The sequence below is a fragment of the Pantherophis guttatus genome, chromosome 4 (genome assembly GCF_059756535.1).
Source record: "Pantherophis guttatus breed Tessera chromosome 4, ASM5975653v1, whole genome shotgun sequence".
NCBI lineage: Eukaryota > Metazoa > Chordata > Lepidosauria > Squamata > Colubridae > Pantherophis > Pantherophis guttatus.
This window is the reverse complement of record NC_142066.1, coordinates 82,495,825-82,522,664: the sequence shown is the minus strand read 5'-3', so window position 1 is coordinate 82,522,664 and position 26,840 is coordinate 82,495,825. Positions and strand designations below refer to the sequence as shown.

The window sequence follows — 26,840 nt, the reverse complement described above, 5'->3', positions numbered from 1 at the left end:
GAAAGCAATGATTGCCCAAACTGTTGATGACAAGTGCACATCTACTCTAAGTAACTACAAGAACTACCCATGAACGTTTCAGTGTATTTTTATTCTTTGAAAGAAACTTTGGGGAGTTCATTGAACTGAATGAGTGCAGTATAGGTAAAAAAAAAATCAGAACTGTAAGATTAATCTTGTCTATACCAGTTAAAATATTGTTAGAAGTCTTGCTTCTAGATTTGCCTATCCCATTTTACAATTTCTTTGCACTGCTATAATTTTTTGATTAAAAATTTAACAGTATGTAATGTTTTGATTTGCTAGATAAGTGAAAAAATTCAGGGTAAGATACAAAGTTATTTTATGTTCACATTTTATTTAAGAGATTTAAATCTTGTTCCATTCCCAGAAGTCAATGTTTAGATTGCTTCATTCCAAGATTTCCTAATGAATGTTTCTCAGCTAAGTATTTTATGTACATATGTATGTACAATATTTATGTTGATACACTTCAGCAATGCTGAATTTGAACTAAAATAATATTTAACTTTGTGATTTTTTGTTTTAGCTTTGTCACTGAATTATATTTAGTGTCTGGAGCACTGATCGGGCATAATCCACTGGAGAAAAATTCTGTACAAATCTTTCAATTTTAAAAAGATTAATACATGCATGCATGCTCTACTTTCACAAGTGTGTGTGCTGACTTGCACAACTTTCATTCACTGCACTCAATAAAACAGAGAGAGAAGGAATTCCAGTGATTTGTGGTTCCCATCTAATTAGGGATTGATATTTTAAGGAATTAAAAGGAAGGGAGAGGATAATGTTGAATAACATTTCCTTCTATTTTTTTCTAGGCAGAACTGCAATGGCTAAATATGTTCATTCCCCCCAATGAAATCACTACACCAATATTGCCTCTTTTGCTTTTGTTGAGAAGGAAATCTAGAAACAGCACTGCTATATACCATTGCATGAACATAGTCTTTTATCTAGTGGTTATGATGCACCTTCGCATAATCTGACAATTAATTGGAAACCTTGCTACATTCAGAACCCATTTGGCAACATTAGGTTTAGATTTCCCAGCCACAATGATTAGTACATTTTTCATGTAACTTTGATTCCTTCACCATCTCATGCAAGCTAGTTTTCCTCTTCAATTCTTACAATGTTTCTTCTCAGCTCTTTACAATATGTCCATCATTCTTTCTGTGCCTAACTTTGCCTTTCCTTGACTTTGGGTCAGTTATACAAAAGGTGTCATCACTGTAGAAGAATGGCGTAGTCCCTGAATTGCTGCATAAGGCCCTTGCTGAAAATAATGGTGATATCTCGGCATATGGAAAGATGGGAATGTGGGGCCACTTCCCTGAATTGAACTAGCAATGGCAGAAGGTGTCAAAGGCATTCCCAGGCGGCTAAATGGAGGCAGTGATCCTTGAATTGGATGAGGAATTGGAGTGGCTATTGAGGCACTGTTGGAACCAAGAGTAGTCAAGGACTGTGGATGTTGAAATCCAGGAAAATTTGAAGAGGATGAGACCCAGGAACTGAGGGATAAATTATCAGATGTAAAAGCTGATCCTGCAAACAAGAAGAAGCAATATACATCTTTAGGGAATTCAAAGAAGTTGTGTGATGTTTATAACACAGCTATGATAGCAATTCTAAGTAAGTTTTGAGAACAAATTGCCAGATGACAGCATACAGAGCTGAAGTAGCCACTGCATATCAGGAAGATCACAAAAGATAACGTTAATATAATAGCATAATCAGTAACCCCAGGAGATTAATTCACAGGTCTATTCTTAACTATACAGAATCAAAGCCAGTGCAATTACTCTAGACAACACTCATTTGAACAGGTACCAAAGAATCTGTTTAATATTACCAATAGCCACATTTAAAAGTGTTTAGAAATATAAATTATCTGATTTTTGAGAGGGGGGAGTGTCATCTGAGAATTCTAGGTACTGTTGTGTCCTTGTGCACCTTTATATAACAGCACCCGAAGATTTATCTGCAACACATACCGTACATCCCAGTAGAGTATGTGTAGAAAACAGAAAATACAATGCTGCTATGTTAGAAGAGGCTTTAATCATGAAATATGCATAAATATATGACAGTTTCGAACCCATATTGCCCCCTGCAATTCTAGAGTCATATAGGTCATTTTTCCCAGAATGCTTTCAGACATAAGTGAAAATAAGACTTGATTATGCTGGAGAATCAGGGTTATATTTAGGAAAACATATGGAAATCCAAAAAGGAAACAAATAGACTTGCGGATAAGTTCAGACAAAGAGATCTGTTTCCTCTGCATCTAGAAATCAAAATATATTTTCACAGATCATCATTTTCTGCAACCTTCAACGAAGCTAGCAAATATTCTGGCTTTCTAATAACTATTTTGGGCTTGCTTACCAAGCAAATATGTTCACTAACAATATAATGGATTAACCAAAAACAAATTAAGAGGAGGGAGGGAGGGAGGGAGGGAGGGAGGGAGGGAGGAAGGAAGGAAGGAAGGAAGGAAGGAAGGAAGGAAGGAAGGAAGGAAGGAAGGAAGGAAGGAAGGAAAGAAAGAAAGGTTAAAAAGACAATTAACATTCACAGCACATTGCTAAATATAGTCAATAATACGACAGGCAGTTAAAGTTACCAAGGGAAAAAAATAATCAGCTATTCTACAAGCTACTTTGGAAAAGTCAAGCACTTCAAACATTGCTGCTGATTCATAGAGAGAAAAATGGACATAAATTTATCTAGTCTACAAATACAAATTTAATAAAAATTAAATAAATAAATAAATAAATAAATAAATAAATAAATTTAGTCATCCATGGAAAAATTTTAAGGAGAAAAACTATTGTATTTTTTGGAGTATAAGACACACCTTTTCCCCCCAAAAAAGAGTGTGAAAATCTGGGTGGGTCTTATACTCCCAATGTAGCCCCTCCCAGCTTCTCAAACAGGTTTCAGAGGCTGAAAAAAGCATCAGAGGCTGAAAAAAGCATCAGAAATGAAGCTTCAAAAAAAAAAGCCTCCAAATAGAGGTTCAGAAAAAAAGCCTCAGAAACAGAGCTTCAGAGGCTTTTTTCTAAAGCTCTGTTCCGGAGGCTTTCAGAGGCAGTAAAAAAAAGTTTTTGCTGAAACTGAGTTTCAGAAGTTTCAGAGGCAGAAAAAAAAGCAAGGCACAGAGCTCACAACCAACGAACCTGTTGCTAAAATACACCTCTGGGAACAGCTGATTGGGGGTATTCGGGGAGGCTAAACTACCCGCCAATCAGCTTTTTTTCTTATTTTCCTCCCCAAAAACTAAGGTGCGTTTTATACTCCGGTGGTCTTATACTCCGAAAAATACGGTATTAACCAGATACAAGATTCTCTGCAAAATCAGAGAGAACAGATTCTCCTAGAATAAGGAATCTTTCTGAATCTACCATTGATCTGCAGATGGTAGAATGCAGGGGTGAAATCTAAAATTTTTCTCTACCGGTTCTGTGGGTGTGGCTTGGTAGGGGGGTGTCCTGTGACTGAGTGGGTGTGGCCAACTCGATGTCACTCACAGCCACGCCCACTCAGTCACAAGACCCCCTTCCACCAAGCCACGCCCACAGAACCCAGTAGGAAAACTTTTTAAATTTCTTTCTCCTGCGGCTCTGCCCATTCGCCCCATTCCCCGGACTCCTATTGCTCACCTTTCTCCTGCAGCTGGCTGTCAGGGAAGGCAAGCGCCCAAAAGGTACCAGAGTTGCTCACTCTCCTTCTTGAATGAGCCGCTCTGGTCCACGCGCCGGCTGCACAAGTGCACATCGTTTATTTAATTCAGTGGCAGTTTGGGTGTGCACTTGTGTAGCCGGCGCGTGGACCAGAGCGGCTCATTCAAGAAGGAGAGTGAGTGACTCCGCTACCTTTCGGGTGCTTGGCTTCCCTGACAGCCAGCCACGGGAGAAAGGTGAGCAGTAGGAGTCAGAGAATGCACCATTCCTCAACTCTGGCCTTGCCGCAGAGCCGCTGCCTGCTCGCCCTTTGCCACGCGGCTCCGCCCACCTGCTCCATTCCCCGGAGTCGGGGAATGCCCCATTCCTGGACTCCTACTGCTCACCTTTCTCCCACGGCTGGCTGTCAGGGAAGGCAAGCGCCCGAAAGGTAGCGGAGTTGCTCACTCTCCTTCTTGAATGAGCCGCTCTGGTCCACGCACCGGCTGCACAAGTGCACACCCAAACTGCCACTGAATTAAATAAACGATGTGCACTTGCGCAGCCAGCGGCTTATTCAAGAAGGAGAGTGAGTGACTCTGGTACCTTTCGGGCACTTGCCTTCCCTAACAGCCAGCCACGGGAGAAAGGTGAGCAGTAGGAGTCCGGGAATGGGGCATTCCCCGAGTCCGGGGAATGGGGCGGGTGGGCGAAGCCTCCAGCTGCCATTGCTACCGGTTCTCGAACCACCGGCCATCATCGCTATTTACTCGCCCAAGCCAGTCTGAACCGGGAGCATTTCAGCCCTGGTAGAATGCCATAGATATAGTATTACAGAGTATAGAATGCCATAGGCAAAATATTACAAAGATTCTGCAGTATTGTAAGTACAATCAGATGGGAAATTATCTTTATTGCAGAAGCTTATAGTGCAATTCCTCATATCAAAGAAGATTAAGGTTAGACCCTACCTTTTGAACTAAATTGTAAATTTTAAGTAAGTATTAAAATGGTAATCTGTTTCCCTTGGTTGGGACAAGACACACCATTTGAAATAGCTTTCTCTAAAATGCATATTTAAGAATGTTAAATATATAGCTGTATAAAAAGTTAAGGCTTTTTGGATAAAAATTTGGTGGGTCATGCAGAATGTGTTGAAGAAAAAAATTCAATTCTCTCCACAATTGTTTTTATTGGGTATAGTTAAGGGTTTTACATCGGGTGAAACAAAACTGATACTGTATATGATAACAGCAGCAAGATTGTTGATAGGTAAATACTGGAAAAATGAAGCTTTGCCCACTATTGAGGAATGGACTTTGAAGATGGCCAGTTTTGCAGAGATGGCGAAGATTTCAGCATACTTAAAAGATTGTTCACAAGAGACTTATGAATGGGAATGGAAAAGATGGATAGAATATGTTCAGAACAAATATCAAACTAGAAAGTATCAAATAGCCTTTACTTGAAAATAATGTTTTAGAAATATTTTAATGTAATGAGGTAAAAAGAAAAATCATACAGGGGAGGGAGGGGTTCAAGTTTATACATAAGTGTCATATTAAGGGTTTTTTTTTTTACGAGTTATGAGTATATTATAGGGAAGTCTGGGGGGAGGGGAGGGTTAGGGAGGGTTAGGGAGGTTGGGAAGTTTGGGGGTGGTGGTGGTGGGGGGAAAAGGGGTGAAAATGTAATTGTAAAACTTTTGCAATTAAAAAAAAAAAAGAATGTTAAATATATAAAATTCAATGCCCAAGCTTAATTGAACCTTTCTGAGGCACTGTACTTTTGAGCGCTTGTCTCAAACAGCTTAATAGCTGCTGGAACATATTTACATCCTCTTAACTGAACAAAGACAGTTAACCAATATGCTCCTTACAGTTTGGGGGAAGCATAAGATGAAAAGGGAAATATTTATTTAAATATTTAAAACACATCATCTGTTGATATTTGAAAAACAGTGTTGATGTGTTTCAAATAGCTGCACATATCTCATATCTATGAACCAATCTTGCATTTTTTTTTACTTTTGTGCAAACATAAGTATGAATATTCATTTTATTGAAGTTAAGGTGCAGTAATAAAGGCTTACAAAAGGCTCTCATCATCTTCATCTTCTAAATTGTGTCATCTGCCTATATGAGAATTGATGCTGAGCTTGTTGATTGAAAGGTCGGCAGTTCAGCGGTTCGAATCCCTAGTGCCATGTAATGGGGTGAACTCCCATTACTTGTCCCAGCTTCTGCCAACCTAGCAGTTCGAAGGCACGTAAAAAATGCAAGTAGAAAAATAGGGGCCACCTTTGGTGGGAAGATAACAGTGTTCCGTGTTCCTTTGGCATTTAGTCATGCCAGCCACATGACCACGGAGACGTTTTCGGACAGCGCTGGCTCTTCAGCTTTGAAACAGAGATGAGCACCGCCACTAGAGTCGGGAACAACTAGCACATATGTGCAAGGGGAAGCTTTACCTTTACCTTTATGCGTTATTTGATAGCTTATAGGTATAATGTTTGACTCTGTCTAAATAGTAGACTATTGAATTGATATAAAAATTAGATAGTGGTAGGACATGAATGCAAATAAATGACTAAGTTACATTACATTTAAAGAGATTCTAAAGATAAAGGTTCCTGACGGAGCTTGGGCCGTTTCCTGAGACTCTGACACACGACTCGACTGAAGAGCTGGTGGCCGCCTGGGAGAGTGCGGCCGCCGGAGCTTTGGATCGTGTCATGCCTTTGCGGCCTCTGACCCGATGCCGATCTCAATTGGCTCCTTGGTTCTCTGAGGAGCTGAGAGAGATGAAGCGTCGGAAAAGACGCCTAGAGAGTATTTGGAGGACTAGTCATTCTGATTCCGACCGGACACAGGTGACGTCTTATATCAAGACCTACCTAGTGGCGATAAAAGCGGCAAAATCTAACCATTTTTCCGCTCTTATCGCATCTGCAGAGAACCGCCCAGCCGCCCTGTTTAGGGTGACCCACTCCCTTCTTCGGGGGGGAGTGCGGGAGGATCCCTTGCAGGGTCGAGCTGAGGATTTTGTGCAATTCCTGCACGATAAAGTCGCTCGGATTCGGGAAGGCTTGGACTCCAACTGGGTGAGTCCGGGGGAGGAGACGAGGGTAGGTCTTGAGAATATTATCTGGGAGGAGTTTGATCCTGTGGCTCCCGAGGATGTGGACAGGGTTCTGGGTAGGATTAGTGCCACCACATGTTTATTGGACCCGTGTCCCTCCTGGTTGGTACTGGCCTCCCGGGAAGTTACACGAGGCTGGCTCCAGGGGATTATAACTGCTTCTCTGAGTGAGGGTGCCTTTCCCGCCGCCTTGAAAGAGGCGGTGGTGAGGCCCCTCCTCAAGAAGCCTTCCCTGGACCCGGCTGAATTAGTTAACTATCGTCCGGTCTCCAACCTTCATTTTGTGGCGAAGGTTGTTGAGAGTGTGGTGGCACGACAACTGCCCAGGCACCTGGATGAAGCTATCTATCTAGACCCGTACCAGTTGGGCTTCAGGCAGGGGCACAGCACAGAAACGGCATTGGTCGCGTTGGTGGATGATCTCTGGAGGGCCCGGGACAGGGGTTGCTCCTCTGTCCTAGTCCTATTAGATCTCTAAGCGGCTTTTGATACCATCGACCATGGTATCATGCTGCAGCGGTTGAGGGGGTTAGGAGTAGGGGGCACCGTTTTGCGGTGGTTCTCTTCCTTCCTCTCCGGCCACTCGCAGTTCGTGTTGGCAGGGGGGCAGAGGTCGACCTCGAGGCATCTCGCATGGGGAGTGCCACAAGGGTCGGTCCTCTCGCCTCTTCTGTTCAACATTTATGTGAAGCCGCTGGGTGAGATCATCCGTGGTTTTGGGGTGAAGTGTCACCTGTACGCTGATGATACTCAGCTGTACATCTCCACCCCAGACCACCCCAACGATGCCCTTGATGTGATGTCTCGCTGCCTGGAGGCCGTGCGGGTCTGGATGGGGAGGAACAGGCTCAGACTCAACCCTTCCAAGACCGAGTGGCTGTGGCTTCCGGCGCCCCGATATAGTCAGCAGGTGCCATCGCTGACTATTGGGGGTGAATCTTTGCCCCCCACAGAGAGGGCTCGCAATCTGGGTGTCCTCCTGGATGCACGGCTGTCTTTAGAAGAGCATATGACGGCCGTGGCCAGGGGGGCCTTTTATCAGGTTCACCTGATCAGCCAGTTGCAGCCCTTTCTGGACCAGGACGCCTTGCGCACGGTCACTCATGCCCTTGTCACCTCCCGGCTGGACTACTGCAATGCTCTCTACATGGGGCTCCCCTTGAAGAGCACTCGGAGGCTCCAGCTGGTCCAGAATGTGGCCGCGTGGGTGGTTATGGGTGCACCTCGTTGTGCCCGCGTGACACCCCTCCTGCGCGAGCTGCACTGGCTCCCAGTGGTCTTCTGGGTGCGATTCAAGGTGTTGGTTACCACCTTTAAAGCGCTCCATGGCACAGGACCCGGATACCTTCGAGACCGTCTTCTGCCACCAAGAGCCTCCCACCAACCAGTCCGTTCCCACAGAGAGGGTCTCCTCAGGGTGCCATCAGCCAAGTTATGTCGGCTGGCGACACCCAGGGGGAGGGCCTTCTCTGTGGGAGCCCCAACCCTGTGGAATGAACTGCCCCCGGAAATACGTAAGATCTCCGACCTCCGGGTGTTCCGCTGCGCACTGAAGACCCTGTTGTTCTGCCAGGCAGGGCTGTCAATATAATAATTTTAAATTGGGGTATTTTAATTTTTAGGGTTTTAAATCGGCCAAATCTATTTAATTATTTTAATTTTTAATTATTGTTGTGTCTTGTGTTTTTAAATTGGCTGTACACCGCCCTGAGTCCTTCGGGAGAAGGGCGGTATAGAAATAAAATTATTATTATTATTATTATTATTATTATTATTATTATTATTATTATTATTATTATTATTATTATATACAATATTACCACGTGGAGGTGGAGGTGGAGATGTGCCTCTATTTTCCAAATGCAATTTCTTCACATTCTGAATTAGCCTATCTCAGACTGAGTCCCATAGATCAAGGGTCACCAACCTTTCAGACCTCAGAGACCACTAAATTCATAATTTTAAATCCTGTGGACCACTAATATGATCTGCCTAATGACCGGCTGGGTGGGCGTGGCTGGGTGGGCATGTTACTGGGTGGGCATGGCCAACTCGATGTCAATCACATCGAGGGGCACCTCACCAGCCTCTACTCGCCACTCCCCTCCCAGCCACTCCTTGCCTGCCCACCCGGGCTCCTTAGGGCCCCAACAGGAAGCAGTTATTGGAGCTAAGCAGCCACCAAGAGAAAGAGCTGGCAAAACAGCTGGCTCAATTCAAATTGGATCTGGCCGAGAAGGAGTCTCAGCAGAAGCATCTCACTGAGGACTACAAGCATAGGGAAGATCTGCAGGAGTGCAAGGCCAGGAACCTGCAGATTCAGCGGGCTGAGATGGTCAGCCAGTTCTAGGCCATGAGACAGTCCCACTGGAACAAGGCCATCCAGCTCTTCACCACCAGCAGTGTTTCCCTCCAGCCTTCGCCCAAAGCCCTGCACCAGAAGGCTGAAGCAGACCCCAAGTCAGGATTTCTGCTCCCCTCTGTCCCACACAAAAAGACTCTGAAAGGGGAAATTCTCTGCAGCAACACAAACATTCATTGCACGTATCCGGCCCAGAGCCTGTAGTTTGAGCATCCCTGATTTAGTGCAATATAAAAAATGCAAATAATTTTTCTGCGGACCACCAAAATTTTCTCGCAGACCACTAGTGGTCCACGGACCACCAATTGGTGACTGCTGCTATAGACTGCCTTTCTTTGAAGAGTACTTCAGGCTTACTTCCTCTTACCTCGGCTTTGTGTTGTTTGGTTATCATCTCCCAGAATTTCATCTTCTCCTCCATAGGTTCTGATGGGGGATCGAGCATAGGAATGCTTTTGTATAAGACTCTCTACACTTTCTCTGTAAAAAACAAAACACCATGCTATACACCAACTGAAAATTTATCTTTGCACTTAACCAGTTACATGCTCAAATAATCATGTTATTGGAATCCAGCTGTGTATTGCATGTATGTAATTAACATGACAATAAAATTAAAGAATATTATTCTATACTCCTATTAAGGGCACTTTTAAAATATCTTTCTGAATTTACTATTTTATCATTTCACCAACCTCTACTAAAATGTTCATAATAGCTATTCTTCTGATCTAGGAAAACAATGAAGTTTGTACATGTGATCAGTGTCTCAAAGCAAAGATCATATTTTGCTGAAGTTGTCTGGGCCTGCTAGTCAAAAGTTTTCTTTTCACTATTTTTTAAAATATTAGTCATTGTGGTTGCAAAACAAAAATATGTGCATTGTAGAACAAACACCAGTCTTCTGGCTGGAACTAAATTTAAACCTAACTACTGCCACAAATCACTAATCAACCATTGGCAATTCCTCTTTGTCTCTATCTCTATGTGTCTCTCTCATTCTTTTTACCTCAGTTATTCTATCTAATACAGGATTATAATGATGACATACAGTATCCTCTGATTTATTATGTGAAACTCTCTGAATGCCTGACAGTTCTACTTGTTGTTGTGGTTAGTTACAAAGTCGTGTCTGACCCATCACCACCCCATGGACAACGTTCCTCCAGGCCTTCCTGTCCTGTACCATCCTCTGGAGTTCATTTAAGCTCACGCCTACTGCTTCAGTGACTCCATTCAGCCACCTCATTCTCTGTCGTCCCTTTCTTTTGCCCTCAATCTTTCCCAGCATTAGGCTTTTCTCCAATGAGTCCTTCCTTCTCATTAGGTGGCCAATCAGGGGTGGGTTCTAAAATTTTTTACTACTGGTTCTGTGGGCGTGGCTTATTTTGTGGGCGTGGCTTGATGGTCATGTGACAATTATTTAGGATTTAGCAGAAGTACTGGTCTACCAGGCTTTTAACTGCTTGCAGAGCTGTACCAATCTACCCATTTATTTTTGCAGGCACTGGTTTATCCATTTATTTTTGCAGGCACTGGTCTACTCATTTGTTTTCTTTTAACACTGATCAGCTGTAAGGCAGCCCTTTGAAGCCCCGTGGCAAGAGTTTAAACAGTTTTTTCCCCTCTAGCCATCAGCTAGAATCAGGAGGCAACAATAGATTGGGGGTGGGGCCAAATAAAAGGTAAGAATAACGCAGGGGGTAGGGGGAGGCAGAACCGGTTCGGTGACGTCATATTGTCACCGCTATCGGCTCGGCGGAATCAGGTGGAACTGGGAGGAACCCACCACTGTGGCCAATGTATTTAAGTTTCATCTTCAGGATCTGGCCTTCTAAAGAGGTTGATCTCCTCTAGGACTGACCGGTTTGATCGTCTTGCAGTCCAAGGGACTCGCAGGAGTCTTCTCCAGCACCATAGTTCAAAGGCCTCAATTCTTTGGCGCTCAGCCTTCCTTATGTTCCAACTTTCACAGCCATACATTGCAACTGGGAAAATGAAAGCCTTGACTATATGCACTTTTGTTGGCAGGGTGATGTCTCTGCTTTTTAGTATGCTGTCTAGATTTGCCATAGCTTTCCTCCCCAGGAGCAAGCGGCTTTTAATTTCTTGGCTGCGGTGATCTTGGAGCTCAGGAAAATAAAATCTGTCACTACCTCCATTTCTTCTCCATCTATTTTCCAGGAATTGAGAGGGGCTGGATGCCATGATCTTAGTTTTCTTAATATTGAGTTTTAAGCCAACCTTTGCACTCTCCTTTTTTATTCGCATCAAGAGGCTTTTTAGTTCCTCTTCACTTTCTGCCATTAGAGTGCTATCATTTGCACATCTGAGGTTGTTGATATTTCTCCTGGCAATCTTAATTCCAATTTTTGATTCATCTAGCCCCGCCTTTCTCATGATGTGCTCTGCATATAAGTTAAATTGGCAGGGCAACAGTATACAGCCTTGCCGGATTCCTTTCCTAGTTTTGTTCTAGTACAACTACAAAATATTATAATTGCTTTATTTCTCTGCTTTATTTCTCTGCTTTGTTAAGATAAGATCATCAACTATACTGTTGGTTCATAAATTTTGCATTCATTATATGATTTTATTCATTAATTCACTATATGATTTTATGTTGAGTATTCACTCATCAAAAAGCTTTTCTTTTTTAAAATGATTATTTAAAGAAAGTCTTTATTAAAACACACAGATGCTTTATTTAAACTAAATTTGTATATCATCGATTGCATGATCTCTTTGTATGCCATATGCTAAATAAAATAGCTCAGAAAACAGCATCATATGAATCAATAACTTAATGTTCCAGTTTATGCATTAAGTTCACATTAACATGTGATACTAAATCTTCCTGAAAAAGCTATCAGATCTGTGCTATATAAAACCAGACAGCTAGCTACTAGATGACAGCAAGAAATACAATATGAAGATTTACATCATCAAATACTTTGAAAAGTTTACATCTAAACTTTCATCAGGGAATGGCAGCAAAATGTTAGTTATCTAATACATTATTAGTATCAACTTTCTATGAGGAGGAATAGTAAAGGGATTTTACTGTTTAATTGATTTATAAAAGACATTTCTAGGAATTACTGACTCCAAAATAAATATGGGTGGCCTACAGTGAGACAGATATACATCTAAAAAGACCATACTGACCTAGAGGAACAACAAAAACCATCTTTCCAATCCTATGTCTAATTTAAAAGGCCCAGTAATTATCTTGGCGCAGCATCTGGGAGGAACACCATGTTTTTGGTGGCAGGCAGAGTTAGAACAGTTCAAATCTCCACAGAGATGATGTTCTACAGTGCTGCCGTAGAGAAGGCATACTTCCAAGACCTTAGTAGGTGACCTATTTAATTGATGAGATCCACAGTATAGCAATTTTGTCAGATTGTATAAGCTGGACAAAAACCAATGGAAGTGGACAATTACAGATGCAACTAGACTATATGGCCTCTAGGGCTTTATAAGTGCTAAGCAGCACTTTGAATTTGTTCCTGGAAACCTCAAGATGATCACAGCAGTTTATAGAGCAGGGGGCTATTACATAAGCATATATAATAATATATGCTTATGTGATATATATAAACATGCTCATAATTACATGTGTTTTTGGTACTTGGTACCACTGTTTTATTGGACTTGGATAACTGCAAATTGAATTAGACCTGAAAGTATTGTATTTTGCTTTGCCTTAGATATGAAAACTCTCATAATTTAGTTGTAACTAGGTACTGCTGAACTCAAATGCCTGCATAATGCTGCAGCCTTGTGGCATAAGGCAGGCCTTGAGATGCATATTTACTTAAGAGTAAGAATTATATGAGGAAGAACTTAGTCCTGATAAATATGGGAGAATTAACTTCTGAATAAATATGCCTAAAGAAGCCCTATTTGTACATCAATCATGAAGTGAGTTTTTGCTGTAGTGCAGGGGTGAAATGCTACCGGTTCAGCCGAACCAGTAGCAATGGCAGCAGATGGTTCGGAGAACCGGTAGTGATGGTAGTGCAAGGCTCCGCCCACCCATCCAGTCGTTGTTACTTCCTGGTTTTAACTAGAAAGTAACCTGTTTTTTATCCTCTGTGGATGCACAGAAAGGTTTGCGCATGCACAGAGGGTCTGCATGTGCATGTGTGGTGCATGCACTTCCGAACCGGTAGGGAAGGTAAGTAGATTTCACCCCTGCTGTAGTGCCTCTCATCCTTGCATTTGCAGGCTGCTGAGATTTGAGGTGCAACAGCTAAAAGATCACAGATTTCTGTCCATCTTGAATTAGACTAAAGTGGTGCTTCCTATTATTTGGAAGTACATTTATTTAAAATCTGATTATTTTCATATAAACCTGAGTAGCAATAACAAACATTTCAACCTCAAGCCTCTAAAATATGAAATGTGGAGCCCAGGTCTTCAACAATTTTATAAAAAGACAACTCAAAGGAAAATAAATGCCATGGGAAACAAATTAATTTTGAATTCCTTCAAGAATCCCTTTCTTCAAGGATTGGCTTCAATAGTCAGTACCTTGAAAAAACAAAGTTTGCAGGAAAGGCTTTCACCCCTTTATAGTCTGCATTCTGATGCCTTTAGTCATTCAAAAGACTAAACATAAATTATAAATACATTAAAAAAATAAATTTAATTCTAAATAACCAAAACTAGCACTTATCTGGATTTCGAGGACAGTAACAAAGCTACCAGAATAGGCATGCAAAAATTGGAATAACCACTAGATAGCAGCAAAGACAGAAAACTAGCTGAAAATTTTTCAATCCTAGGTCAAATTGCTATAAATTCTACACTTCCTGTAATGTTAAACTCTCATAATTTAAATGTTCCTTGATTTCAGGTAAGTTCAATATAATGTAAATATACTGCTTAAGGTGACTTTTCGTTCACCAGATAATTAGTGTTACTAAACAGGTTCTAATGGTCAAAAGTATTTCTGAAACTATTAATAACTGAGAGTCAAGGAAATAAATCCAACAGGATGAGTCTCCTCTTAAGGCTGGGAGGAAAAACGGTACTTATAATGACAAGTTTTAAGAAGCAGGAAGAAGAAGCAACTCATTATTTAGAGAATTGATCTGTTTATGAACAAAACTACTTTAGCTAGCAAGATTCCCCAAAGATAAACTGAGCTGATGCACAATTAATGAAATAGTTTCCTCTATTTATATCTATTTTTTGTATCCAATCCATGTTTATACTTATTACCTAATACGTTCATGACAAATAAATAAATATATATAAATATTATAGATAGATAGATAGATAGATAGATAGATAGATAGATAGATAGATAGATATATGATCTATTTGTGCCATCCTAGATAATCCAAATAACCAATGCTATTTAAACCTGATGTTCAGCAGATATCTCAAATGCTCATTCCCATTGATAACTCAGTATGGCACAAAAATAGTGTATTCAGTATTATGTTCAGCATAAAAAAAGAAGTACAATATATCATTACAATGATACCCCCCCTCTGTTCCTAATTAAAGCACAAAATTGTTTTGTCCTTGCAATATTGCTAATATTTTATGTGCAGCCTCTGTAGAAAAAATGTGAGTAAAGAATGGAGGGAGAATCTTATTGAAGTAATTTATTTGCAGGGACTGGAACTGAACACAAAGGCAATGGCAGTTGCTATTCAGAGGATACTATAATTGAATTATTGCCTTTTTAAGTGATTAAAGACAGTGGCTGTATTGGAGTTATCTCCAGAAGATCTTATTGTAGAAAGAAAAAAAAGAAAAACTGCATTGGTTACATCATGGGTATGAATTATTGTTTCTATTGTGTCTAGTAAAAGGAGACAAGTAAAAGGAACAAGAGAAGAAGCAGCTTTAGAAAATGAATTATTAAACTTACGTTGACCAAGAATTTACAGTTCATGAATTTTAGCAGTTTACAGTCCTCACTTTAGATACATTGGCTGCTTTCATGCATCATTCTCAACATAATTATTATATTTTTCACCAACTAAGCAATTGAATTTGATTCATATCTTCTTCCAACCCATGAAGCACTGGACAAATGTTAATACTAACCATGGATATTGACAACTGCTGCTGCTAAAACTTTGCATCACATAGTTACACATGTCATATGAACAGTACCCTGTCACTAAGTCAAATACCAAGCTATCATAGAATTATATCAAGTATTTTATCAACAATTTATAACCCACCTCCTTGAGTAAGATGGTATGAGCAATGAATAAGCTTTGGGACAGTAGGATAAAAACATGAATATACATGCATAATGAATTAATATACATTATATACTTGTAGAAATATAAACACTTTGTTTTAAATATACTCTTTAAATAATATATTTAAATACAGTATCTCAATGCCCAACTTTAATATCAATTATTTGCAAATGGAAACCAAATCCCTATATAGGACTTAAATTACACAATCCTGCTGTAACAGGCACTACTACAATGGTATTTTTTATAAATAAATACAGAAAAAGTATAAATCACAATAATGTAAATATGTCTGCTGTTATAATTCTATGCCCTAAAATATGTCAATGGCACATTCTTCAAAGAGGATGCATACTGAGTCATTCTCATCATTAATGATTATACAATACTACTTCAACCTCAGAAAATCATTAATCTTCAGAATAAAGATACAATGTGTACCTAATTCTGATTTCACTCCCTGCCAGCTTTCACATGATTCCTTGGCTGGGTTTGGCTTGGAAGAAGAAACCGAGTTATTTTTTTCTTTCTTTTGATATGAGTTTCGGGGCCAGACTAGAAATGGGTGCAGTTTATAAAGCTGCTCTGAGCTTTCCAGGTATCATTGCAGCAAAAAAAATTAATTGGAACTTAATTTTATAATCACAGATATGGAAAATCAGAAATTAACATCTTTATTTCAGATTAGCAATAATAAAGTGACAAAAGATAATTTTGTCAAGACAAGAACATCTTTATTCTGAAAATCATGAATTGGTGAATCAAACTGGTCCATTCCTAGCCTAATGGACCTCTTTAACTCAGTTCTGATTATCAGTGTAAGATAAATAAATATAGAAAATTATTATACTGAACAAATGCTGCTTTTCAAAAGGCATCTGGACTTTGTTTTTTCCTTGAAAACATTTTGCTTCTCATCAAAAAAGCTTCTTCAATTCTGACTTCAAAGATGCTTTTGAAAAGCAACTTTGGGATAAACATGGCCTGGATGACTGAGAATTTCCATAGACGTACTGACCAAAAGTTTTTCTACCTGCTATATGTATTTTCACACTAATTTGAATATTTTGAACATAATTCTCCAACTTGAAAAACTATTTCAACTATGAGGGTCCTGAGCTACAAATATTCTCCTTTATATTTCAACTATGTCTCTTTAGTTTAAATATCTATAAATCGTTCTATTTGGTAAACTCTATCTGAAAGATGTGTTAAAGGCATATCAATTTAATCCAATTTTTAATGTATCTATGATTATGAGGATAAATAATTTGAATTCTTATCCCTATACAGGAGTAAAACCAGGCCATCCTATAATATCCTTTATCCTTTATCATTTATTCTGACTATGGAATTTTGTAGTGGTGAAATGTAAAATTTGTTACTACCGGTTCTGTGGGCATAGCTTGGTGGGGTGATGGTGGTAATGTGACTGGGTGGGCGTGGCCAACTTTTTTTTAAAAAAAGTTTTAAAACCATTTTTTCTACAACCTCTTCAGTGGAAGAGGTTATAAAAAATGCTTTTAAAAGCCTCTGACGATCAGGCAACTCAGTTGGGATCGTCAGAGCCTTTTAAAAGCATTTTTTCTACAACCTCTTTGGCTGAAGAGGTTGTAAAAAAAATGCCTTTAAAAGCCTCTGACGATCAGGCAATTCAGCTAGGATCGTCGGAGCCTTTTAAAAGCATTTTTTTCTACAACCTCTTCAGCTGAAGAGGTTGTAGAAACAATGTTTTTAAAAGCCTCTGATGACCTCAGCTGAGCCGCGGGATCATCAGAGGCTTTTTTTTTTTACTTTTAAAAGCATTTTTTCGGCCGAAGAGGTTATAGAAAAATGCTTTTTTTAAAAAAAAAAGCGTCTGATGATTGTGCGGCTCAGCTGGGCATGGGGGGGGCAGGGATGTTTGCTACCGATTCTCCAAACCACCCACTGCCATCGCTACCAAATCAGGCTATCCGATTCGAACCGGGAGCATTTCACCCCTGGAACTTTGGGTGCAGATCATGGATTAAATAAAAGAATAAGGAGGAGAAGGCTGTTGTTTCAAGCTAAAGAAACTTGGTTGAATTTATATTGTGAATAATATGATGTTTATTTACTATCAAATCCATTGAAAACAGAATCCTGAAAATATATATTATGTTTACTGAGAATGGAATATATAGTATTACAGAAGTTATAAAAAATAGAAGTAATAAATAATGTTTCTCGCCCTTTGTTTCTTTGCTTTGCTTGTTATTTACTATTGTGAGTTTTTATTTTGGATCAAATTCATAAATTAAATAATTTCTTTAAATAAAGTTTGCAGTTATTATCAAGTACTTTTTAAGCATTCTCATGAAGTAGTTCTGCTGAAAGCCCACTGAGACAAGAACCACCTGAACTAGGCAAAATGCTACCTAGCACTGAATAGAAATCTGTATTTTATCTGACTTTCCAATTAAAACAAAAATTCTATATTGTATATTGTGAGCAGATCCCCTTTGTTACCAATCCTATAGGAGCTTATCTTAATCTGTTAAATATATCATATTAAGTAATAAAGAGGAAGGTTTCTGGGGATATTGAAGAGCACTTTCTTTTTTTATCATTATTTGAAGCAGTCCATAATTAAGCTCTGATATTGACAATATGGCTCAAAAATTCCAAAGTGGAGCCTTACTTTAAATTAAGTTCTTAATGAGACTGTACATTTGAAACGAGACAGTTGAAATTGTTAAAGTCATGTATTTATAAAACCATATTCAATTAAGCTGGAAAAGTACAATGTCTGTCATCATGTCATAAAAAGATGTGTTTTTTTCTCAGATTTGTTGTAAGGAAGTCCAGCCTATATTGCTGCAGATGGAAGCTGTTTTCAATCAGTTACAAGGAGCAATCCAATTACTAGATGGTTTAGTGCAGTAACCGACTCCAGCCTAATTTAATTTCTTTGGGTCTCTAAAGATCAATTGATCTGATTTGCTTCCCTCCCTAAAGGCTAGTTAGGGGGGGAAAAGCAGACTTAAATATCTGGAAATGAAATACGAAGCTTTGTCCCACGTTCACACAATTTATGTCAACCCAAAGTCTTAGTACACATGATGAATGAGAGTTCTGCAGAATGTTTTGCATAGCAAAGAAAACAAGCTAATGTCGCCCCAAAATGATAATATAAAAAGGTGTTTGCCTTAGGAAACCTATTCATGAGTTTTTTTAAAAATTACAAAGGTAACATAAACATCTACTTTTCAAGGTGAAAAGTGAAAAATCAATCTACTAACAATCCTTGCCAAATCATATAAATGAAATTGATAATATTGCTTGTTTCCAAAAATAGCATTTGAGACCATATTAACTCTGCAAGTTGTCCTCAAGGTCCATCATTCAAAGAATGTATTGAAGTTGTAATCCATTGCTTTTACTGCATATAATATATGCATAGAAAAGACCTTTCCTACTGTGCCCTAATAGTTAATTTTATGGATCATTTTTCAGTAAAATCTACTTTAGCTGAATTTTAAAATTAAGTATGATGAACTCCACTCATAACAGGGAGATTGAAGTATTAAATAATCAATACCTAGGTATTTTGAAGCCAATAGCATTTTTTATTTATAGCTTTAGCTTATAGAATTTGATACTTTCAGTGAAAATTTAACTTTATAAGGTTTCTTCCTTTTACTTATCTACTGTACGGGTATTAATGGCAAGCAGTATTTTTAATTCTGTGACTTGGACTGCAAATAAATTAAATAAACTATGTTAGATTTATTTCAAAGTAGTTACTGGGAATTTATTTATTTGTGGTCTGCATTTAAAAAAATTCTTATGCTACTGCTGCCTCTAAAATTATATACTCATTGAAGATTTTGGAAAAGTTTGCAAAGGCTTCTAAGTTAGTAGTTTATCATTAGAAGGTAAAGGAGGTAGGTGAAATCAGTTCTATTTGTGTAGTTACTGAAATAAGGATCTTGGCTGTTCTATTTCTGTAAAGCAGTAACAAGTGTTTGAAACAATCTGAAACTACTATCTGATGATCCAAAAATGTGGTTAATAAAAAGATTATATTTTAAATATAGATTTTATAGAATGTTCCTATACGATTCTCTAATACCTTTGGATGCAACTGAGAATATTACCTTATAAGATTTGGATTTGTCATGTTTTAGTCTAAAATCTATACAATAAAAAGGACAACCACTGCTTTTTAGCTAATTCTGGAATCAATTAAGACATCAAGAATTATGAACTTTTTATGAATGTGCATGCTGCAGAAAGATTCAACAATATTTTTAAAGTTTATCTAAACACATATTCAAAGCTGCTGCATGAATTCACCCCTTTTATTCTTAAAGAAAACTACTATATTTTCTTCAAGACAACTTCTGGAAGTTCAGTAGCTTAATATTTTGGGGTAAGTGCTATGCATATAAAGCATCTTCTTCCAATGCTTCTAGTTTGTTACCCAAAAAAGTTTTTACATGAGTACAATACATGAGTGGAAGATAGGAACCTCTTCCAGCTCTTGAAGTGGCTAGAAGACATAAAATAGCAAACTGACTTGTTGACTTCCTACCTCAGTCAGGAAAACTGTTTTCTCAATGACATCAAACATTTGAATCAAAGCCAAGCAATCTTACATAGTACCACAAATTGGCAGTCATGTCACCTAAAATATGTTGATTAGCTTGCCCTCACTTGTCCTTTATTCACACATACAGATAAACAAATTACATAAAAATAAGTAAGATGCATCAGTGAACACATTCTTATTGCTTTGATATAACCATGGAGAATCCCTTTACAGAGAACACATACTGTCTATGCTGCTTAGAAGCAATTTTCTATCACAACTTATTGAGCACATTCATTATGTCATTTCTTTGAAAATGTTTCCTGAGAAAACTTGGAAGATTTATATTTATAGCCAAGGCCAGAAATGATACATGGGGACAATTTAGAATTCTCTTTAGAATCTATCCATATATACAACAGATCCTCATTACCTCTCAATATCTGTGAGTCTGGAAGAATCCCTGAATCCTTTAGCAAAAGGGTTGCTGTCAATTTTCAGCTTGGTTATCTAAAAACAGAAAGAGATGACAAAATCTTACAGCATATAGCAATGTTACTTAAAGAAACCCATCTCTGATTGAATTGTGGCATGTTTCATCACAGAAATTGATTAACAAATTATGTCTTCATGCTGGAATTATAAGGAAACTTGCTCATTTCATTCACCATCTTGTAGCTAGAATAGTTGCTAGAGAAACAGTTTATTCTTATTTAATCTTGCATAGAGTTAATCCCTTGAAACAATTAAGATTATTCATCCTGATTAAAGCAATCTATATTTCAGTGAGTCTATTTCTAAACTATTCAGGAAGACACTACAAACTTCTTTGTTCTTTAAGTCTTTGGAAAATAGCAGGTTGTTGCCAAGGATGTTGATTAGAAGTTGATTATTTCTGCTGAAGTTCTTTTGATTTTAGTTGTTTTTCCAGGAATCGGGATTGAATTGTTTTGTAGTTTTGTTCTGTTTTACTTGTTTTTATCAGTTTTTATGATTGTGAATCTCTTGGAATCTTATGGAATAGGGTAATATATAGTAGCATATACAATAAATGCAGTTTTTAAAGCACATTTTGAAACAAATATTATAGATATTGCCTGGAATGCACTACCTGACTCTGTGGTTTCATCCCCAAACCCCCAAAAATTTAACTTAAGACTGTTTACGGTTGACCTCACCCCATTCCTAAGAGGTCTGTAAGGGGCGTGCATAAGAGCACCAGCGTGCCTACCATCCCTGTCCTGATGTTTCCTCTATTTGAATTTATTTTATGTATCCAATCTATGTTTATAACTATTACCTAATACATTCTTGACAAATGAAAAAAAAGATGCATTCCAAATATAAGGGGCTGTGCATAGTTGACAATTAACTGAAATATATGCTCTGGTTCTTCCATGAATGCAACTCCTCTCTGTTATTATTAAAACTAAATACAATTCCTAAAACACTGTGCTATCTTTGCATATGTTTGAAAGATTTTCCTTTAAATTATTTTAAAGAATGTACTAGCATTATGAAAAGTATTTTAGTGAAATGTTACATGTGCTTAAACTATCCAAATTACTTTTACTGAAAGTAAACATAAAAAGCAGCCTTTGTTTAGGAAAAACATTCAAGCTATTTTACAGAAACCTAAAAGTTTCATAAATTTAGCCCTCCCCAAATTTCAGTAAGGAATTGTGAAAAAGCTTAGAATATTTTTGGACCACTATAAATCAGTGTAATATAACTGAAATTCAGAACAGTTATTCAATGCCAAAATGTGCTAAAAAACAGATCAGGTTAATTGATCTGACCAACTGTACTCTTTCATGTAGAGAATGTCAACAAAATGGTGAATTGAAAAAATTATTAAATGAAAACAGAATGGAATTACCTGGAATATAATGTACTTTAAGGCCACTATACCAAGAAATAATTTCTCAGCTCCTTGGGGATAAAGAGGTAATTTTCCATAGTATCTGGTCATATAAATGCAAATAATTGGCCATGCTGTATGTTCAAAAAACCACACAGAGGTGGGGATAATATAAAAAATGGTATTGCATGATCAGTATTTATTTATTTATTTATTTATTTATTGAATTTCTATACCGCCCTTGTCAACTTGGTGTATCTGCTAAGACCTTGGCATAGAATTTAGATGTTTATGCTAGCCCTGCTTGTTGAAACAGAAAGGTCTTCAGGGCATGTCAGAAAGTGCGAAGATCTGGGATTATTCGTATTCCAGGAGGTATTTTGTTCCAAAGAGTAGGGGGCACCTACTCTGCCCCCACAGAGAAGGCTCTCTCCCTTGGAACTACTAGACGACATTGTTTTAATAATGGTACTATGAGTAGGCCTACTCTGTGAGAGCGTATTGGTTGGTGGGAGGTTATCGGTTGCAGCAGGTGGTCTCGTAAGTACTCAGGTCCTAAGCCATGGAGCACTTTAAAGGTAAGAACCAACACCTTGAAGTGCACTCAGAAGGCCACCGGAAGCCAGTGCACCTCACGTAGAAGAGGTGTTACATGTGAGCGCCATGTTGCTCCTATAATTACTCGCGCGGCCGCATTCTGGACCAGTTGGAGCTTCTGGGTGCACTTCAAGGGGAGCCCCATGTAGAGAGCATTGCAGTAGTCAAGTCAGGAAATGACGAGGGCTTGAGTGACTGTGCGTAATGAGTCCCGGTCTAGAAAGGGACGCAATTGGCGAATCAGGCGAACCTGATAGAAAGCTCCTCTGGCCACGGCTGTTATATGATCTTCTAAAGACAGTTGTGCATCCAGGAGGATGCCTAAATTGCGAGCTTTCTCTGTGGGGGTCAATGACTCGTCCCCAATAGTTAGTGATGGGACTAACTGGCTGTACCGGGACGCCGGCAGCCACAGCCACTCAGTCTTGGAAGGGTTGAGTTGAAGCCTGTTTCTCCCCATCCAGACCCATACGGCCTCAAGGCACTGGGACATCACTTCAAGGGCATCATTGGGGTGGTTTGTGATGGAGATGTACAGCTGAGTGTCATCAGCATACAGATGACATTGCACCCCAAAACCACGGATGATCTACCCCAACGGCTTCACATAAATGTTGAACAGGAGAGGCTAGTTTGTTATTTATTATTTGACAACTGCTATATAAATTAAGACTTTTCTATAAAAGAGATGATAAATAAGCTATTGCTGAATATAGATTCCTATTCACTTACTGGGGAAAATTAACAGTTTTATCTTATAGTAAAATTCAATTTGTCTTTAGAAAAGGAAGCAGTTTGGTTAATGCTGTTAGATAAAAGATTACTGGCAGGAATTGTCACCACCCCAGAAGACAAGCTTAGAATCAAAAAAGATCTTGACAAATTTGAACAATGGGCCCTATCCAACAAAATGAATTTTAATGTGGAGAAAAGCAAAGTTTTACATTTAGGCAGAAAAAAATCAAAGGTATAAGTACAGATTAGGCGAGACCTGGCTCAAAAACAATAAGAGGGACCTTGGAGTCCTAGTGGGTGATCACTTGAATATGAGCCAGTAGTGTGCAGCAGCAGCCAAAAAAGCTAATACAATGCTGGATTGTATAAACAGAGACATAGAATCAAGATCACATGAAATATTAGTACCACTTTATAAAACTCTGGTAAGACCACACCTGAAATACTGCAACCAATTTTGGTCACCATACTACAAAAAAGATGTTGAGACTTTGGAAAAAGTTCAGAGAAGAGCAACTAAGATGATCAAAGGCCTGGAGACTAAAATGTACTAAGAATGTTTGCAGGATTTGGGTTTGGCTAGTCTAAAGCAAAGAAGAATTAGGGGTGACATGATAGCAGTATTCCAGTATTTAACAGGCTGCCACAAAGAAGAGGTTTTGGTTTTGGACAAGTTATTGTCCAAAGCACCAGAGGGCAGGACCAGAAGCAATGGTTGGAAACTAATCAAAGAGAGAAACAACCTGGAATTAAGGAGAAACTTCCTAATAGTGAGGACAATTAACCAGTGGAACAGCTTGCCTGTAGAAATCATGGGTATTCTATCACTGGATGTTTTTAAGAAGAGTCAGTTATCTAAAATAGTATAGGTTCTGCTTGAGCAGGGGATTGACTAGAAGACCTCCAAGGTCTCTTCCAGCTCATACTATTCTATAATACACATACATTTTTATGAAGCCACACTTAAAAGAAAAAGAGAAAAAATCAGTTCTTATATGAATGAAGAATGCATTTCCAAGAGAGCTTGTCAAAATGAAATTTGACCTACAATTCAACTCTTACTGTAGAGTGGCTTGACTGTTTAAACAAATGTCTGGCCTTTAAATCTTAAATGTGAGATAGTTTGTTGAAAGTGTAATGTATTTAGCTCTTATCTAATAACCTGAAGAAATGTAATCATCCCTTTAAAATCAGCACTGAAAGAAATGGTAAAAAATAAGAGAGGTTCCATCTTCATTAGTCATAGATACTATAACAGAATCAATCTCCAGTATTTTCCCAATTTCCATTGAGAAATTCAACAGTATTTATGTTATGTGCTTCAGAATCAAAATAACACTTCTAAAAACTGCTATATTAATATACATGCCTAGTGTTCTACAGAACCTGTACATGCACCAGCAGTGGCTGACTAGATTGTTTTTAACTGAAGTGTGTGTATGTGTGTGTGTGCATAACATAATATTCATTAAAATATATATTTAACCTAGTCCATCCAGATAATCCAGATGTGAAAACTGGATTAATTTACGCTGCCCAGAGTCATCTTCAGTGAGGTGAAAGACCATATAAATTTGAGTAAATAAACAGACAGACAGACTTCAGGACTGAATTAGACTCCAAAATGCTATCAATAGTGTGCAGATGTTCAGGACTACCTTTCTCATTCTCCCACTTTTCAGGCATATTAATATTATAATTCCCAGAATTTCAAGCCATAGCATGACTGGTAGACTTCTGGGACTTATACTCCCATCACATCTAAAGGACAGCAGTTTGTCAAAAAGTTCCATTGTAAACTTTTATTAGGAAAGGACAGTGTACATCAGGAAAGAACATTTTTTTTCAGTATTTAATGCATTATCATTGTGTGTTTCCTAGGAGGAAGAATAAATGGATGTTACTGTTTCTTTTTTCTGTGGTATTAAAAAGATATGACTGGCTTTGGATAGCTAAACTGGAGGCAAAAGATTTTGCTTGGCCTCAAATATGAAAACATCTTAATCTTAACCTAGCTAAATACCTGAGCTTAAACACTTGTATAATGGTGTAGCCTTGTGACATAAGACAGAGCATAAAGTGCATATTTACTCAAGAGTAACAACTATGGTATCAAGCAGAGCTTGCTCCAAGTTAAATATGGGGCAACTTACTCCTGAGTATATATGTGTAATGAAGCCGTATTTGTATATCGACCAGGAGGCAAGTCCAGACTTTGCTGAATTTCAGTGCCTCTCATCCTTGCATTTCCCAGGCTGCTGAGATTTTGAGTGCAGTGACAGTTGAAGAAACATGGATTTCCATCTGCCCTGAGTTAGACTAAAATGGAGCTTCCTATTATTTAGGCAATACCTTTATTTAAAATCTGTGAATTTTTTATAACACTTATGTTTTTTTTTAAAGAAACAATAACTCAAGCATCATCTTAGAAAATGCACCTTTAATCTCTAATCTTTATAATTAGGCTACAAATTACAAGTTGAAATAATAAAGCCTGATGGGAGCAACATCACCACCCAGGCTGCCCAGGATTACTCAGAGCTTGCCCAGGAATAATCAGGGCTCGATAGCCCAGGCAGTACAGGATTAATTAAGGTTTGCTAGCTCGGACGAGGTGCAGCTGGAGCTGTGCGCTGGTTGCATGGCTGGGGGGTGGAGTCAGGGGGGAGTAGTGAGGTGGGGTACACCGAGTGCGTCCCCCGTCATTGGCTGGATGCAGGCAGTGGGACCCGAGGCGGAGGGGAAGGCAAGCGGGTGGCAGTCGCCCAAAGGTCCCATGGAAGCCAAGTGCACCAGGTCCAAAAGGCAAGCAAGCCTCGCCATGTTCTCCCAGGGCAGCTCTTTGGCCAAGCACAACGGGTCTCCCTTCCTGGCCACCAGCATCGGCCTTACATCTGCTCGCCTTTCCGGGGCTGCCCATGCACATCCCAGCAGAGCAGCAGTCTCGGCTCCAGCGGCTGCTGCGGGAGAAGGAAGAAAGTGCTCTGGGAGGGCAGGCAGCCCGGTCCATCATGGGCTGGATGCAGGCAGTAGGGAAAGTAAGTGGGTGGCAGTCGCCCAAAGGGTGCGTGAAAGCCAAGCGCGCCAGACCCAAAAGGTGAATGAGCCTCACCATGTCCCTCCGAGGAGCCAAGCACAGTGGGTCTCCCTCTCCCCCCCCATCAGCATCGGCCTTACCGTCTAAATCCTTCACTGGCATATTCAGCATGCCCATCATTCCAACGGAGCCAGTGCTGAGAGGCGCTGAGAGGGGCAGCACTGCTGCAGTGGTGCTCCAGGAGGGAAGCTGATGTCCTGGATAGTGCTGCACATGCGGTGTCCTCCTAAAGTACCACCACCACCATTTGCTTTTGTTTCGTGGCAGGAGAAGGAAGAAAGCAAACAGCAAGGCTGCCCTGGCTGAGCAATCACTGTGCCTCCCCAGCCTTGCCTGCCACCTCCATGCACTGCGCTTAGAAGGGCCCTCCCTCCTTCCGCTGCTGTTCGCTTTCATTTCAGGGCAGGAGAAGCCAAGCTCCAAGTGCACGGAGGTGGCGGGCCCCGGTGCGCCTGTTGCTGGGGAGGTGCGGCAATTGGTCAGCCAGGGCAGCCTCAGCGGGGGGGCCTCTCCGCTGGCACCATGTCTCGTTCCGGCTGGCTGTGCGACTACAAGTGCAGCGAC

At 39.5% G+C, this 26,840-nt stretch overlaps 1 protein-coding gene across 1 annotated transcript in view; it reads right to left on the bottom strand.

Annotated features, from left to right (window-relative positions):
• Positions 1–1,136: 1,136 nt before the first annotated feature.
• Positions 1,137–26,840, bottom strand: part of TBX20 (T-box transcription factor 20) — a 61,210-nt gene continuing 35,506 nt past the window's right edge. Inside the window, exons 6-8 of the mRNA XM_034409747.3 lie at positions 20,420–20,496; positions 9,563–9,675; positions 1,137–1,572 (exon numbers count right to left, since the gene is read on the bottom strand). Coding sequence (XP_034265638.1) covers positions 1,235–1,572; positions 9,563–9,675; positions 20,420–20,496 — 528 coding nt within the window. The 3' untranslated portion in view covers positions 1,137–1,234. The remainder of the gene's footprint in view (positions 1,573–9,562; positions 9,676–20,419; positions 20,497–26,840) is intronic.